Raw genomic sequence first — 20,079 nt, 5'->3', positions numbered from 1 at the left:
AACAAAAAACTAAATGAAAAACAACACATGACAAAAAAAACATGACAAAACAAGCAAAAATGACAATACAAAATGAAAAATAACATAAAATGAAAAACAAAAACACAACAAAAAACTAAATGAAAAACAACACACGACAAAAAAAAACATGACAAAACAAGCAAAAATGACAAAACAAAAGCAAAAATAACATAACAAAATGAAAAACAAAAACACAACAAAAAACTAAATGAAAAACAACACACGACAAAAAAAAACATGACAAAACAAGCAAAAACGACAAAACAAAAGCAAAAATAACAAAACAAAATGAAAAACAAAAACACAACAAAAAACTAAATGAAAAACAACACACGACAAAAAAAACATGACAAAACAAGCAAAAATGACAACACAAAATGAAAAATAACATAACAAAATGAAAAACAAAAACACAACAAAAAACTAAATGAAAAACAACACACGACAAAAAAAACATGACAAAGCAAGCAAAAATGACAAAACAAAAGCAAAAATAACATAACAAAATGAAAAACAAAAACACAACAAAAAACTAAATGAAAAACAACACACGACAAAAAAAACATGACAAAACAAGCAAAAATGACAAAACAAAAGCAAAAATAACATAACAAAATGAAAAACAAAAACACAACAAAAAACTAAATGAAAAACAACACACGACAAAAAAAAACATGACAAAACAAGCAAAAACGACAAAACAAAAGCAAAAATAACAAAACAAAATGAAAAACAAAAACACAACAAAAAACTAATTGAAAAAACAACACACGACAAAAAAAAGACAAAACAAGCAAAAATGACAATACAAAATGAAAAATAACATGACATAAAAAACATGACAAAACAAGCAAAAATGACAACACAAAATGAAAAATAACATGACAAAATGACAAAACAAAAGCAAAAATAACAAAACAAAATGAAAAACAAAAACACAACAAAGAACTAAATGAAAAAAACAACACACGACAAAAAAAAGACAAAACAAGCAAAAATGACAATACAAAATGAAAAATAACATGACAAAAAAAACATGAAAAACAAGCAAAAATGACAATACAAAATGAGAAATAACATAACATAAAAAACATGACAAAACAAGCAAAATTACAATACAAAATGGAAAATAACATAACATAAAAAACATGACAAAACAAGCAAAAATGACAATACAAAATGAGAAATAACATAACATAAAAAACATGACAAAACAAGCAAAAATGACAATACAAAATGAAAAATAACATAACATAAAAAACATGACAAAACAAGCAAAAATGACAATACAAAATGAAAAATAACATAACATAAAAAACATGACAAAACAAGCAAAAATGACAACACAAAATGAAAAATAACATGACAAAAAACGACAAAACAAAAGCAAAAATAACAAAACAAAATGAAAAACAAAAACACAACAAAAAACTAAATGAAAAACAACACACGACAAAACAAAACATGACAAAACAAGCAAAAACGACAAAACAAAAGCAAAAATAAAACAAAATGAAAAACAAAAACACAACAAAAAACTAAATGAAAAACAACACACGACAAAAAAAAACATGACAAAACAAGCAAAAATGACAATACAAAATGAAAAATAACAACAAAATGAAAAACAAAAACACAACAAATAACTAAATGAAAAACAACACACGACAAAAAAAAACATGACAAAACAAGCAAAAATGACAAAACAAAAGCAAAAATAACATGACAAAAAACGACAAAACAAAAGCAAAAATAACAAAACAAAATGAAAAACAAAAACACAACAAAAAACTAAATGAAAAACAACACACGACAAAAAAAAACATGACAAAACAAGCAAAAATGACAACACAAAATGAAAAATAACATGACAAAAAACGACAAAACAAAATGAAAAACAAAAACACAACAAAAAACTAAATGAAAAACAACACACGACAAAAAAAACATGACAAAACAAGCAAAAATGACAACACAAAATGAAAAATAACATGACAAAAAACGACAAAACAAAATGAAAAACAAAAACACAACAAAAAACTAAATGAAAAACAACACACGACAAAAAAAACATGACAAAACAAGCAAAATGACAATAGAAAATTAAAAATAACATAAAATGAAAAACAAAGACACGACAAAAAACTAAATGAAAAACAACACACGACAAAAAAACATGACAAAACAAGCAAAAATGACAATACAAAATGAAAAATAACATAAAATGAAAAACAAAAATACAACAAAAAACTAAATGAAAAACAACACACGACAAAAAAAAACATGACAAAACAAGCAAAAATGACAAAACAAAAGCAAAAATAACATAACAAAATGAAAAACAAAAACACAACAAAAAACTAAATAAAAAACAACACACGACAAAAAAAAACATGACAAAACAAGCAAAAATGACAAAACAAAAGCAAAAATAACATAACAAAATGAAAAACAAAAACACAACAAAAAACTAAATGAAAAACACACGACAAAAAAAAACATGACAAAACAAGCAAAAACGACAAAACAAAAGCAAAAATAACAAAACAAAATGAAAAACAAAAACACAACAAAAAACTAAATGAAAAACAACACACGACAAAAAACAACATGACAAAACAAGCAAAAATGACAACACAAAATGAAAAATAACATGACAAAAAATGACAAAACAAAAGCAAAAATAACAAAACAAAATGAAAAACAAAAACACAGCAAAAAACTAAATGAAAAACAACACATGACAAAAAAAACATGACAAAACAAGCAAAAATGACAACACAAAATGAAAAATAACATAACAAAATGAAAAACAACACACGACAAAAAAAACATGACAAAACAAGCAAAAATGACAATACAAAATGAAAAATAACATAAAATGAAAAACAAAAACACAACAAAAAACTAAATGAAAAACACACGACAAAAAAAAACATGACAAAACAAGCAAAAACGACAAAACAAAAGCAAAAATAACAAAACAAAATGAAAAACAAAAACACAACAAAAAACTAAATGAAAAACAACACACGACAAAAAACAACATGACAAAACAAGCAAAAATGACAACACAAAATGAAAAATAACATGACAAAAAATGACAAAACAAAAGCAAAAATAACAAAACAAAATGAAAAACAAAAACACAACAAAAAACTAAATGAAAAACAACACATGACAAAAAAAACATGACAAAACAAGCAAAAATGACAACACAAAATGAAAAATAACATAACAAAATGAAAAACAACACACGACAAAAAAAACATGACAAAACAAGCAAAAATGACAATACAAAATGAAAAATAACATAAAATGAAAAACAAAAACACAACAAAAAACTAAATGAAAAACAACACACGACAAAAAAAAACATGACAAAACAAGCAAAAATGACAAAACAAAAGCAAAAATAACATAACAAAATGAAAAACAAAAACACAACAAAAAACTAAATGAAAAACAACACACGACAAAAAAAAACATGACAAAACAAGCAAAAACGACAAAACAAAAGCAAAAATAACAAAACAAAATGAAAAACAAAAACACAACAAAAAACTAAATGAAAAACAACACACGACAAAAAAAACATGACAAAACAAGCAAAAATGACAACACAAAATGAAAAATAACATGACAAAAAATGACAAAACAAAAGCAAAAATAACAAAACAAAATGAAAAACAAAAACACAACAAAAAACTAAATGAAAAACAACACATGACAAAAAAAACATGACAAAACAAGCAAAAATGACAACACAAAATGAAAAATAACATAACAAAATGAAAAACAACACACGACAAAAAAAACATGACAAAACAAGCAAAAATGACAATACAAAATGAAAAAAAACATAAAATGAAAAACAAAAACACAACAAAAAACTAAATGAAAAACAACACACGACAAAAAAAAACATGACAAAACAAGCAAAAAGGACAAAACAAAAGCAAAAATAACATAACAAAATGAAAAACAAAAACACAACAAAAAACTAAATGAAAAACAACACACAACAAAAAAAACATGACAAAACAAGCAAAAACGACAAAACAAAAGCAAAAATAACAAAACAAAATGAAAAACAAAAACACAACAAAAAACTAAATGAAAAACAACACACGACAAAACAAAACATGACAAAACAAGCGAAAACGACAAAACAAAAGCAAAAATAAAACAAAATGAAAAACAAAAACACAACAAAAAACTAAGTGAAAAACAACACACGACAAAAAAAACATGACAAAACAAGCAAAAATGACAATACAAAATGAAAAATAACAACAAAATGAAAAACAAAAACACAACAAAAAACTAAATGAAAAACAACACACGACAAAAAAAAACATGACAAAACAAGCAAAAATGACAAAACAAAAGCAAAAATAACATGACAAAAAACGACAAAACAAAAGCAAAAATAACAAAACAAAATGAAAAACAAAAACACAACAAAAAACTAAATGAAAAACAACACACGACAAAAAAAAACATGACAAACAAGCAAAAATGACAACACAAAATGAAAAATAACATGACAAAAAACGACAAAACAAAATGAAAAACAAAAACACAACAAAAAACTAAATGAAAAACAACACACGACAAAAAAAAAACATGACAAAACAAGCAAAATGACAATAGAAAATTAAAAATAACATAAAATGAAAAACAAAAACACAACAAAAAACTAAATGAAAAACAACACACGACAAAAAAAACATGACAAAACAAGCAAAAATGACAATACAAAATGAAAAATAACATAAAATGAAAAACAAAAATACAACAAAAAACTAAATGAAAAACAACACACAACAAAAAAAAACATGACAAAACAAGCAAAATGACAATACAAAATTAAAAATAACATAACAAAATGAAAAACAAAAACACAACAAAAAACTAAATGAAAAACAACACACGACAAAAAAAACATGACAAAACAAGCAAAAATGACAAAACAAAATGAAAAACAAAAACACAGCAAAAAACTAAATGAAAAACAACACATGACAAAAAAAACATGACAAAACAAGCAAAAATGACAACACAAAATGAAAAATAACATAACAAAATGAAAAACAACACACGACAAAAAAAACATGACAAAACAAGCAAAAATGACAATACAAAATGAAAAATAACATAAAATGAAAAACAAAAACACAACAAAAAACTAAATGAAAAACACACGACAAAAAAAAACATGACAAAACAAGCAAAAACGACAAAACAAAAGCAAAAATAACAAAACAAAATGAAAAACAAAAACACAACAAAAAACTAAATGAAAAACAACACACGACAAAAAACAACATGACAAAACAAGCAAAAATGACAACACAAAATGAAAAATAACATGACAAAAAATGACAAAACAAAAGCAAAAATAACAAAACAAAATGAAAAACAAAAACACAACAAAAAACTAAATGAAAAACAACACATGACAAAAAAAACATGACAAAACAAGCAAAAATGACAACACAAAATGAAAAATAACATAACAAAATGAAAAACAACACACGACAAAAAAAACATGACAAAACAAGCAAAAATGACAATACAAAATGAAAAATAACATAAAATGAAAAACAAAAACACAACAAAAAACTAAATGAAAAACAACACACGACAAAAAAAAACATGACAAAACAAGCAAAAATGACAAAACAAAAGCAAAAATAACATAACAAAATGAAAAACAAAAACACAACAAAAAACTAAATGAAAAACAACACACGACAAAAAAAAACATGACAAAACAAGCAAAAACGACAAAACAAAAGCAAAAATAACAAAACAAAATGAAAAACAAAAACACAACAAAAAACTAAATGAAAAACAACACACGACAAAAAAAACATGACAAAACAAGCAAAAATGACAACACAAAATGAAAAATAACATGACAAAAAATGACAAAACAAAAGCAAAAATAACAAAACAAAATGAAAAACAAAAACACAACAAAAAACTAAATGAAAAACAACACATGACAAAAAAAACATGACAAAACAAGCAAAAATGACAACACAAAATGAAAAATAACATAACAAAATGAAAAACAACACACGACAAAAAAAACATGACAAAACAAGCAAAAATGACAATACAAAATGAAAAATAACATAAAATGAAAAACAAAAACACAACAAAAAACTAAATGAAAAACAACACACGACAAAAAAAAACATGACAAAACAAGCAAAAAGGACAAAACAAAAGCAAAAATAACATAACAAAATGAAAAACAAAAACACAACAAAAAACTAAATGAAAAACAACACACGACAAAAAAAACATGACAAAACAAGCAAAAACGACAAAACAAAAGCAAAAATAACAAAACAAAATGAAAAACAAAAACACAACAAAAAACTAAATGAAAAACAACACACGACAAAACAAAACATGACAAAACAAGCGAAAACGACAAAACAAAAGCAAAAATAAAACAAAATGAAAAACAAAAACACAACAAAAAACTAAGTGAAAAACAACACACGACAAAAAAAAACATGACAAAACAAGCAAAAATGACAATACAAAATGAAAAATAACAACAAAATGAAAAACAAAAACACAACAAAAAACTAAATGAAAAACAACACACGACAAAAAAAAACATGACAAAACAAGCAAAAATGACAAAACAAAAGCAAAAATAACATGACAAAAAACGACAAAACAAAAGCAAAAATAACAAAACAAAATGAAAAACAAAAACACAACAAAAAACTAAATGAAAAACAACACACGACAAAAAAAAACATGACAAACAAGCAAAAATGACAACACAAAATGAAAAATAACATGACAAAAAACGACAAAACAAAATGAAAAACAAAAACACAACAAAAAACTAAATGAAAAACAACACACGACAAAAAAAAAACATGACAAAACAAGCAAAATGACAATAGAAAATTAAAAATAACATAAAATGAAAAACAAAAACACAACAAAAAACTAAATGAAAAACAACACACGACAAAAAAAACATGACAAAACAAGCAAAAATGACAATACAAAATGAAAAATAACATAAAATGAAAAACAAAAATACAACAAAAAACTAAATGAAAAACAACACACAACAAAAAAAAACATGACAAAACAAGCAAAATGACAATACAAAATTAAAAATAACATAACAAAATGAAAAACAAAAACACAACAAAAAACTAAATGAAAAACAACACACGACAAAAAAAACATGACAAAACAAGCAAAAATGACAACACAAAATGAAAAATAACATGACAAAAAACGACAAAACAAAAGCAAACATAACAAAACAAAATGAAAAACAAAAACACAACAAAAAACTAAATGAAAAACAACACACGACAAAAAACAAAACATGACAAAACAAGCGAAAATGACAATACAAAATTAAAAATAACATAACAAAATGAAAAACAAAAACACAACAAAAAACTAAATGAAAAACAACACACGACAAAAAAAACATGACAAAACAAGCAAAAATGACAATACAAAATGAAAAATAACAAAATGAAAAACAAAAACACAACAAAAAACTAAATGAAAAACAACACACGACAAAAAAAACATGACAAAACAAGCAAAAATGACAAAACAAAAGCAAAAATAACATAACAAAATGAAAAACAAAAACACAACAAAAAACTAAATGAAAAACAACACACGACTAAAAAAACATGACAAAACGAGCAAAAATGACAACACAAAATGAAAAATAACATAACAAAATGAAAAACAAAAACACAACAAAAAACTAAATGAAAAACAACACACGACTAAAAAAACATGACAAAACGAGCAAAAATGACAACACAAAATGAAAAATAACATAACAAAATGAAAAACAAAAACACAACAAAAAACTAAATGAAAAACAACACACGACTAAAAAAACATGACAAAACGAGCAAAAATGACAACACAAAATGAAAAATAACATAACAAAATGAAAAACAAAAACACAACAAAAAACTAAATGAAAAACAACACACGACAAAAAAAAACATGACAAAACAAGCAAAAATGACAAAACAAAAGCAAAAATAACAAAACAAAATGAAAAACAAAAACACAACAAAAAACTAAATGAAAAACAACACACGACAAAAAAAACATGACAAAACAAGCAAAAATGACAATACAAAAGCAAAAATAACATAACAAAATGAAAAACAAAAACACAACAAAAAACTAAATGAAAAACAACACACGACAAAAAAAACATGACAAAACAAGCAAAAATGACAATACAAATTGAAAAATAACATGGCAAAACAAACACTTCTGTCACTTCTGTAATAAATACGTACAATTAGCTGATTATTAAAGATTGACCTATTTTATTGAAAATAAATGCTTGTGTCGCATAACACTTTAAATTTGAGAAAATGTGTTTTCATAAGACAAACAAGAACTAAGAAAAACTGAAGATTCTGTTTCTCTAACTAATGGAAATATCTTAATGTTTGTATATAAGTCGTCAGATTAACCAAAAACTAGGTTTACTGTAAATAAACTATAAAGCACACTAGTTTGGGATATGGGCAGTGTTGGTGCCATCAAACCAACTGTGGTAAAATGAGAAAAAACAATAAAAGAGTAGCAGTGATCGGTTTTAACAGCTGCCATGGAAACCATCAGGAGTGGAGAAAGCAGACAGTTGCCAGGGCTTCCTTGATAGAGTACAAACAAATCCTCTTGCAACAGTTACAGGAGAATCACAACAAACACTATAAGTGCAACATCACAAACAACCATCGGCTGACCAGACATCAACATCCAGGAGGACTTTAAAGACCAATAGGACTCATATTCTGTACTGGATGAGATGGTGTTCTGGTACTCATGGAGAAACTACAATTTTATGGTCGTTATACATACAATACTTTTTTTTTTTTTGATTCATGATTAATGCCTTTGGTTTCAAGATAGCAAGAAAAATGAAATGAGTGTAATTACTGTGTTTGAATAACAAAGCAGAATATTTGTTCATGTATATATAAAAACAATGGACAGAGGTGAGTCTTTACTCATCTCTCTCTCTCTCTCTCTCTCTCTCTCTCTCACACACACACACATATACACACACATTCTGGGCCCTATTTTAATGATCTAAAAAAAGCGCACGCCACAGCTGCACTCAGGGCATGTCCAAATCCACTTTTGCTATTTTAACGACAGAAAAACGGCCCGTTCGCCGGGGTGCATTTTTGGAATGGGTTGTCCCTATTCTCTTAATGAGTAATGGGCATAACGTTCAATAAACCAACCACATCATAGTGTCATCTTCCATTCCCTTTAAGAGCGAGATGCGCTCAAACCATGGTGGATCGCTATTTACACACCGGAATTTGTTGGCGGAAAAGCTGAACGCTTCTCAAGCGAAGTTAAAGCGCATGAGCAGATCATCTATGGGATAAGCAGGAATCCACAAAAGCTCTGCGTGATGAGTCAGTTAATATATGTGTGTGTGTGTATTGGCACGATTGTTCAATTAATTAGCCAATTTCATTCATCATTATAAGTAATAGGCTGAATTGCAAATAGGTAGCCTAATTCTAATACACGCAATGACTATACATCATTACATTTTTATATTTATGTAGCCTACACAATAATATTACTTTACACTGTAATCATTTTTTTTTTTAATATTTAGCATGTTTGTGTGATGCGCATCCCTATGTGTAATAAGCAAAGTCAACGTGCACTGTGAACCCACCCAGAGGCGCATTTTCTACCAACATGCTTTTTAAATAACAAAAAAATATTGCGCCAGTGACTTCAGACTTTAAACCAGGTTTGAGCTGGTCTATGGCGCAGTCTATTTTCAGCTCCTTAAAATAGCAGTGCGCCTGAACACACCTCTTTTTTAGACCAGCATGCCCATGGGCGCACAAATGGGCACAAATGCATTTGCTAATTAAACGGAAGTGGCACTGGACGCGAAAATGCGCACGGCGCTGGACTGAAACTAGCAAACACACTTGCGCTGCGACTTGCGTCGCATTGCACCGGGTGTATGATACGGCCCTCTATATCTCTGCTTCAAAATGCACAAAAAAAAAAAAAGATTTCTAAATTCTGTAATATTTCAGTAAGAAAAAGATTCATATTTTATAGACGTTTGTGCAAGAAATGTTGCTGTTAGCTTCCAATCATCTGCTAATGTTTTACTTGTGAGCGATATTTCACATTTTACATTGGGGTGTGACGAGACACAAAACAGGTTTCACGATAACTAGACGAGACGAGATTTTTAACTTTTTAAAAGAAATCCTCAATGATTAAATATAAAGGGAAAAATTATATTTTAATCAACTGAAAAACACAAAATGCAAAAACTTCTGTGACATTCTGCGTTAAACTAAATCCTGTTTTTATGACTGGATAAAGACTACACTGCATAATTTTCCTGCTTATCATGAGTCCACCTGCCTGATGTGAGCATTAACTATCTTACATACCACCACTAGTGAAAGGGCAAGTGTAATGCAAATATATTTGAAAGGTCTGCGCGAGGATATCGTCAGGTTCTCACGAGACACATCAGATCTCATCAGACCCCTATTTTACATACTCTCTGGTGTTTCCTTTTTATACAGATTCAGTCAGACCAAATTCCCATTCCCCCTAATCTCACAGAGTCAGATGTTTGACTTCTTTTCTAATCACGATGAAATCGATCCACTCTAACCTTATAACAAAAATACTTACAAATTACGGACTTGGACTGCACCATCTTATTGATTTGTAAAGTAAACGAGCCAGTCATTTTTTGTATAACAGTTAGTGCAAATTAAATATGAAAATATATAACTAAAGCTACACATAAAACAGAATACATTTCAAATATTTGCTTATACAAATGTTGCAAACATAATACTCAATGATACAGTTTTCATTTGAGGCACTGAATGTACTCTATCCACAAAAAACAAAACAAACAAAAACAAAACAAAAAAACTATTACAAATCCAAACACCAAACCAAACTAGACAAAAAAATAAACCAAACCCCCACTCCAAAAAAATAAAATAATAATAATTGAAAAAAATATATTTAAAAAATCACAATAAAACAAGACAAAACAGAAGAGGACAAAATCAAACGACATAAAAAACAACAAACCAGACAAAAAACAACAGAACAAAAGAATAAAAAGAAACATAAACTCAAAACCAATCCAAAACAACCTACCCAAAAAACAAAAATACAAGAACAAATTCAAAACACATGAATCACATAAAACACACAAAATCAATCCAGTCACAAAATCAAACAAAACAAAAACACAAAACCAATCCAAAACACCCCCCCCCCCCCCCAAAAAAAAAAAAATCACAAAATCAAACATACAACATAAAAAAAAAAAAAACTGAGAAGAACAAAATCAAAGACCATTGGCAATCAAAGGCAGTAGCATGGCGAACAACAGAAGTCCTGCCCGAGCATCTCTAGCTGAGAGGATGTTAGATACCAAAGGCATGAACACGACGCCAACAGCCTGTGAAACAGGGAGTCAACACAAACACACTGCCGTGAAATACTGCTGTCCTGCACAGCTTCTCCTGACAGACACAGGTGGGGAGCTTCCTTCTGTGGGAGCGTTCAGTTTGCCCCGCACCTTACGCCAGCCTCAAATCTACAGGACCGCGCAACTTAATGAATGGTTTGTTTGCAGCCTGTGGATACAAACCAGCCTGCTGCTCAGTAAACACACATATGAAACAAGAGCTGGGTGCTATTGCAGGGCAGCCGCGAGATCCTTCACACGGCTAAATAAGGCACTGAGGGTCCTCCAACTCAAACTAACAGGACTCTGGCAGTGAACCTTATAAGGCTGGCTGTGGGGGTCACTGATTTCCCTCCCATTGTGATTCATTAACGTTCAACAAAACAGAGTAACATGAGGCCAGAGGTTGATTCACAGCAGCAGTTACCAGGTAAACAACTCGCTCTGAAACAACTAACAATGGCTGAACAACTACAAAAGGAAGAGAAAAAAAAAATGAATGGGGGAAAAAAAACAAGACTGGAAATAAGATGGAACGGACGGTCACCATTTGTTTCGATCAGTGCAGCAACAAAAAGAAGAAAATGATCATAATTCAATTTAGTCTTATAATACAAGGCATTCTCCAGGAGATAAATTGTGAGAGATTGTGGAAGGTCTTCACTGAACACTGTGTGGATCTAAATCTGACACATAATTTACTTTAGGTTCTGTGTGACATTCAGGGAACATAAACCAGATAAAGCAGCACAAAAGTGCAATAAAGTTTTTGAAGGTCTCTGGCCTCAACAATGCAAAGTCAAATCTGTAAAACTGTTTAGTGCGGTAGCTCATCATCACTTACAGGTTACTAAAGCATACATGCCTCAATCACTGTCTTACTTTTTTCTGCTAAGCCTAATTTGTTTATAATATTCTATTATTAATCTCAGTTTCACTGACATGCTGAAGCCTAGTCCCAGACTAAAATGTAAGTCTGAGCTGATTCAACGAAAGAAACTTGCACTGATTGATCTTAAAATATATCAATGCCTTTGTTTTGATAATGTCTTAAACTTAAAATATTAGTGTGCTAACAAATAGTTTTCATCATACTTTGCATATTAATATCCATTGCAGAGTTGATATGGTATTTTTAGGCTTTAGTATAGTGAAAAAAATTACTGTGCCAGAATTCCTATATGTGACAAGCAACGGGAAACTCTTTTTGGAATGATTTCTATTTCTTTGATGATGCAGTAGACAGACTGTTTTGTACAACATTAAAACATTTTAAGTTCAAATATCATTTTTGTGTGACTAATAGCAATAATGAAAGAGACAATGGATAATTTAGATCAGATCTTTAAAATAACAAAAGCAAAAGAAACAAGAATGTTCAAACTGTGAACTCTATGATCAAACAAGTGTATTAGGATTGTGTCTCTGAGCATGTTTTTAATCACTTTATAATTGTTTATTCATTTGATTATGCACATTTTGTTGCAAATATGAGACAGCAGCTTATCTGTTAAGAAGTCAGGTAAAAAGCAGAAGGATGTGCAGTCAGATCATTATCACAAAATAAAACAGGTAGATTCCAAAAAACTACATCAGGGAGACTGGAAACGGTTTTATTTTACATGAGCTGAAATTGTTTTATTAGGTTTTGTTTTTATGACGTTTGAAATTACTTTATTATGTGAGGAGACAGAGCGCAGCGATACAAGAGACCTAACTTAATGCAGGATGTAACGATTGACTTTATTCACCAAGACTGCATTAAAGTGATCAAAGGTGACAGTAAAGACATAAAAATTCCAAAAAAAAAGTATCACGGTTTCATTAAAAAGTATGAATCAGTTTCAACACTGATACTATTTAGAAATGTTTCTTGAGCAGCAAATCATCACATTGGATTGATTTCTGAAGGGTCATGTGACACTGAAGACTGCAGGAATGATGCTGAAAATACAACTTTGATCAAAGAAATAAATTACATTCTAAAACATTTTCAATTATGTTGAATCAAAATGCAGTGTCCAAACTTTTGGTCTGTACTATATATATATATATATATATATATCACACATATACATACATAGACTCTATCAGCAGGTTTGCAGAGATGTTAAAACACACACACACACACACACACACACACACACACACAGGAGGCAGCAACCCTTATCTTGTCAGGCTGGCATGATGCCAGTTGCAGCTTCCCGCCTGTGCCATCAAATCAGTCCGGCTGAACGGAGACACACACACACACACACACACACACACACACACACACACACACAAACAACAAACTCAAATGCTGCAAAACAGAGCACAGGATGGCATCTCACAGTATGAGATGCTACCAAACACACTAAGTCACACTGACAGGACGTGTCTTTACAGCACACACACTGCAGCTCTCAAAAGGTTATGCAAGATAATATTCCTTTCTCACACACAATGCATCTTATACAATCTAACGGCCTCTGCGAAACATTACCTGATTATTATTTTTGTCTGATTTGTCATTTTGAATTCAGTTACTGGCTTTGTTAGTGCTTTATAACTTAATTTGTGCTTTGGTTAATGTACTGTATGGTCATACAATGACATGTACAGCGAAATAAAACATTTTAACTAATAAAAAGTCCACTACACCAGATAACATATATTGTCTAAGGTATCTATATTTGATTCCTGTAGCTTAGCAACAGTATTTTATAAACCAGCTGAGCAGGAAGTTTGACTAGCAGACATCAAGTAGTGACTGTGCAGCCACATATCACTTCCCATGTTCCTTAGTTCAAGCACTAGAGCAGTGGAGATTTCTGGACTCACTCACCAGAGAGAGATTGAGTGAGAGCAAAAAAATTTAAGGTGGTGATATCATAATTATTTTAAATTATTTTCCCCCTAAGGTTCACTAATAAAGTTAATTAAGGGTTTAGTCACAATTTATTTTTATTCTTTTCAACCCTCTCTAAGCCTTAAATTAAAAAAAAACAAATTTATCAGTTTGTCCAACACAATCTCTTTGCCCTGATTGGGGCAACCCGATTGTCTAACCAATGGACTGAGTTTGGGGACGATTCAATCACTTTGTCTAACCAATGGATTGAGTTTGGGGACGATTCAATCACTTTGTCTAACCAATGGACTGAGTTTGGGGACGATTCAATCACTTTGTCTAACCAATGGATTGAGTTTGGGGACGATTCAATCACTTTGTCTAACCAATGGACTGAGTTCGGGGACGATTCAATCACTTTGTCTAACCAATGGACTGAGTTTGGGGACGATTCAATCACTTTGTCTAACCAATGGACTGAGTTTGGGGACGATTCAATCACTTTGTCTAACCAATGGACTGAGTTTGGGGACGATTCAATCACTTTGTCTAACCAATGGATTGAGTTTGGGGACGATTCAATCACTTTGTCTAACCAATGGACTGAGTTCGGGGACGATTCAATCACTTTGTCTAACCAATGGACTGAGTTTGGGGACGATTCAATCACTCTCTCTAACCAATGGACTGAGTTTGGGGACGATTCACTCACTTTGTGTAACCAATGGACTGAGTTTGGGGACGATTCAATCACTTTGTCTTACCAATGGACTGAGTTTGGGGACGATTCAATCACTTTGTCTAACCAATGGATTGAGTTTGGGGACGATTCAACCACTTTGTGTAACCAATGGATTGAGTTTGGGGACGATTCAATCACTTTGTCTAACCAATGGACTGAGTTTGGGGATGATTCAATCACTTTGTCTAACCAATGGATTGAGTTTGGGGACGACTCAATCACTTTGTGTAACCAATGGATTGAGTTTGGGGACGATTCAATCACTTTGTCTAACCAATAGACTGAGTTTGGGGACGATTCAATCACTTTGTCTAACCAATGGACTGAGTTTGGGGACGATTCAATCACTTTGTGTAACCAATGGACTGAGTTTGGGGACGACTCAATCACTTTGTTTAACCAATGGATTGAGTTTGGGGACGATTGAATCACTTTGTCTAACCAATAGACTGAGTTTGGGGACGATTCAATCACTTTGTCTAACCAATGGACTGAGTTTGGGGACGACTCAATCACTTTGTGTAACCAATGGATTGAGTTTGGGGATGATTGAATCACTTTGTCTAACCAATAGACTGAGTTTGGGGACGATTGAATCACTTTGTCTAACCAATGGACTGAGTTTGGGGACGATTCAATCACTTTGTCTAACCAATGGACTGAGTTTGGGGACGATTCAATCACTTTGTGTAACCAATGGACTGAGTTTGGGGACGACTCAATCACTTTGTGTAACCAATGGATTGAGTTTGGGGACGATCCAGTCACTTTGTCTAACCAATGGATTGAGTTTGGGGACGACTCAATCACTTTGTGTAACCAATGGATTGAGTTTGGGGACGACTCAATCACTTTGTGTAACCAATGGATTGAGTTTGGGGACGATTCAATCACTTTGTCTAACCAATGGACTGACTTTGGGGATGATCCAATCACTGTTAAATCATTGGCATGACTTAGATTTTGTGGTGACCCAATCACTTTGTCCAAGAAAAGATTTAATTTTGGGGAAACCCTATCAGTTTTTCCAACTAATGCTGTAAGCTTGGGGCAACCCGATAACTTGGGTTTGGACTGACCCAATCACTTTGTCCAACCAATGGACAATGTTTGGGGCAAACTTTCAGTTTGCTCAACCAATAGGCTTGTTCGACTTTAAGGGGTGGTTTACTGTTTTTTTTCTATCCTTGATTGTGTTTATGGGGTGCAGTCTAACATGTGTTCATGCTTAATTAAAAAAATATATATATAAATATATCTATATATATATTTTTCACATGATTTACCTTTATTCCACACCGATCTGTCCCTTCTCTGACAAACGCCTCGATTATTTCCTGTTTTTATGAAGCCCGATGGGCTGCGATTAGTCAGCTAGCTCAGTGTTTTGATTCGCTAAACCATAGGGGTGGGTCGGTTCAACTTTTTCATGGTTCGGTTTGTTTTACGGTTTTAGAGTCGCGGTTTTCGGTACAGTTCGGTATGTGCTATGTTTATGGAAAAACTATACTTTCTAATAAAAAAAGAAGAAGAATATTCTATCCAACTACAAGCAACAGCACACATAAATACAATAGAGTAAAGATACAAACAATAAACAGGTATTTTCAGTTTTTTTTTTTTGGCAGGTCTAGCATAAGTTTTTAGGTACAGAAATTAAATAAAGTAATCAAATGTAAAACAGCATTGCATATTGGACTGTCTAAATTAAAGATAATTCTTTATTAAAGTTATAAAAGCTTTTTAATCAAGAGCAGTGAGTGATTTCTTTGTTGTTGCTGTTTCTATTAATATAAAGACTGTCACTTTAAGAGAATGCACTGATACAGTGGCCTGCGTTCAGTCGGCTGTGTCTGCTGTAGGATACTTACCAAGACGATCATTTTTACATCATTTTTGTCCGAATTTGTCCATTTAAACACAATACTTCAGAGAGATCTCGAGCACGTCTGAACATCCTGCACCCCTCAAGTTCAGAATGTGCTCTGGTTGTATTGTAAACAATCACTTCCTTTATATTGCTTATCAATTTGACTCCGATTGAGATGCAGAGAATATTAATAAAGAGGATCGCACAGAACCTGTGCAAGCATGGCTCTCAATGGTATGTTTGTTTGTTGTTGTCTCATACTTTTAGATATGCTGTTGTTTGTAAATGCTACTTCTTCTGTTAGCTTTTAATATATGGTTTAATTCAGTTTAAAGCTTTAATACAGCACAGCAACCGGACGAGCATCCATATATAATGCTTCTCATTGCTTTGTGAAAATAAGTGTATAAAAGGAACAGTTTGTTGGAGCTGATCTGACGATCTGAAGGAGAGAGAGAGAGAGAAAGAGAGAGAGAGAGAGAGATGCAGAGCAGGGCGACGTGAGGAACAGAATTGAGAACCGCTGCTTTAGAACATTGGTTTTGAAACTTCAGTTCATTAGAATCATTAGAAGACACAATCACGATTCATATATGCACAGATTTTAACGTGCACCCCTAGTTTCTCATCCTCTTCTCTAAAGCAGCACAACATGGCCTTGCCCCCTTTGTTGTGTGTTCCCGTGGGCGGGGTTTATATGGGTATGTGATGTAACGGAGCTGGGAAGAAGCTTGTTGTAATCCCTTACCAGCTGTTTTTGTAGGCATTAAACTGCTAGAATGTAAAAAATTTCAGTTTGCATTGAACTTTCAGCGCTGTAACTTTGCAAATATTGTTTATGCTCGAACAGCAACATTAAAAACTAACATAAAAAAAAGTTAAATCGCAATCAACCACCCCTTTAATGCAGCACCACAAAGATAGGCTGTCGCCTGACAAAAACAATGCATTATGGTTTGAAAATTAGTCTGACTTTGATTGGTGCCACAGCTACCTTGCGATCACATGTGCCATTAAAGTACCACGAGAGCAAAACAAGACCACTCGCCTAGGTCAGGCACTGCAGTTGCTCAAAATTGGCTGCAAAAGCCTTGCTGACAAGTCGTCTTCAAAAAGTAGTCTTCAGGGACATAAACTTCTAGGTTAAAATATTACCACCATTGAAGAACGTTGGATGAAACCTTCTTTTTAGAGCAAAAACATTAACAGTACACACCTCATGCCTTCAGTAGATTTGTTCTGGAAGTTGCAGTAGAGCTGTGGAGTTCCCAGCATGGCCTCTGTAAATACGGCCAGAAAACCCAGGCTCTCCACAAACAGAACCGAGTCCAGTAGCAGATACGTCACATAGGCGGCCAGCACAGTGAACACCAGCACACACTGCAGGTAATCCACAAAACCACTCCAAGACCAGAAGTAGTTCCTATCAAAGTCTAGAATTCAGAAAAAAAGAGAGTACATGTTAAAAAAAAAAAAAAAGCACTATAGCTTATATCGGTTGAAAGTAGTCCAAAAGACTTTTAGAATATTTTGAGGTCTTTATTTAAAAATCACACATATATATGTGTGTGTATATATATATATATATAAGTTTGAATATGATGAAAACGCTTTTATTTATTTTTATTTATTTATTTTTAGACACTTTTATCCAAAGCGACTTAAAATTGGGGAATACATAAAGCGATTGTTCTTAGAGAGGCAAACAAAAAAAGTAGTGGTAAATATTAGCATTTTATTTTTAACTACAACAGCAAAAATAAATAAACCAAAAAATTCAGTAATTACACCATTCATCTCACCATTCAGTCTCTTATGTTCACCAAAGCTGCATATATATGATCAAAAATACAGTAAAAACAGAAATATTGTGAAATATTATTAAATTAATATTATTAATATTAAATATTAATATAATTAAATATTATTATAATTATTAAAATAACTGTTTACAACTTTAAAAATGTAATTTATTCCTATGAGTCAAAGCTGAATTTTCAGCATCATTACTCCAGTCTTCAGTGTCACATGATCCTTCAGAAATTATTCTAATATGCTGATTTACTGCTCAAGAAACATTTCTCATTTATCATCATGTTTACCAAAAGTTGTGCTGCTTCATATTTTGGTGGAAAGTGAACAATTGACAAAGCCACACAAGCTAAGATATGTGCCTTACACGTGGTTTTTCCTGACCGCAATGGGTTTTGTGCAATAATTTATTGGCAGAGAGCATGAAACTGTCAACATTTGCTTTGGTACGATCTGCAGTTTCAGTACAGTGTTGGGTGACCACACATCCAGAGTGAAATCTGGCTCCTAAAGGAAAAGCACTTCTAAGACTGTAAGACCCCCATAAAGAAGTCCTTTTTCTTGATCATCCAGTCCCCAGCACACAAGCCTCTTAGCAGAGATGAGTCTGACTGGATTCTGACCTAAAATAATCCACTTTCGCCAATTATTTTGGCCTCATGTCGATGGAGGCTGAACTCAGAGAACTCATAAGCCAGCTCTCCGCCCATCCGTCGGTGAACGAGAAGAGCATATCTAATCAAAGCACGCTGGGAGCCTCAACAACGGTTACTCTCCTAAAGCGGCACTGGAAATGTCAACGCAACAAAGTAGAAGCAGAACCATGAGGACCACAGCGACACCCAGAGTGTCATGGAAATGTCAGGGCATGCAGGACAAAGCAGAAAGAGAAGTCTAAAGCACTGCTATGACGGGTCTAAATGGACTGGAGCGGGAAAAACACACATTCAGTGAATAAATGTATGGCTGGATTAGGAAAACACGATCCCAGCAATTCCTTGCTTAGTGCCTCTCTCTTTTGGGATGCCAGCTGTGCTCACAAAACCCAATCGAGAGGGGCGGCACAGCATAGATACAAGTGTGTTTGGGTAGAGCGCTTTACATCCAAAACTCTGCCTCAGCAACTGCAATCTTTGTTTGCTTCATTCCTTGCAGTGTTTGCTACAGTCCTTTTTGAACAAAGTTTGAACAAATCGCTAACCGTAGTAGTGATGAATATAGCACTGCCCACACGGAGAACGCTGTCAAAACAAGCTGCT

General features: G+C 31.9%; 2 protein-coding genes across 3 annotated transcripts in view; one reads left to right on the top strand and one right to left on the bottom strand.

The window, feature by feature from the left end:
* The window catches only part of septin7a (septin 7a), a 318,106-nt gene that overhangs the window by 223,508 nt on the left and 74,519 nt on the right, over nt 1–20,079 (top strand). The gene's annotated exons all lie outside the window — the stretch shown is intronic.
* Nucleotides 1–20,079, bottom strand: part of LOC132145631 (solute carrier family 66 member 2-like) — a 43,910-nt gene that overhangs the window by 5,770 nt on the left and 18,061 nt on the right. Inside the window, exon 3 of the mRNA XM_059556774.1 lies at nt 18,225–18,441. Within this exon, the coding sequence (XP_059412757.1) occupies nt 18,225–18,441 (217 nt within the window). The remainder of the gene's footprint in view (nt 1–18,224; nt 18,442–20,079) is intronic.

The sequence above is a fragment of the Carassius carassius genome, chromosome 8, assembly GCF_963082965.1.
Source record: "Carassius carassius chromosome 8, fCarCar2.1, whole genome shotgun sequence".
Lineage (NCBI taxonomy): Eukaryota > Metazoa > Chordata > Actinopteri > Cypriniformes > Cyprinidae > Carassius > Carassius carassius.
The sequence above is the reverse complement of the archived record's forward strand: the minus strand, read 5'-3'. Positions and strand labels throughout refer to the sequence as shown.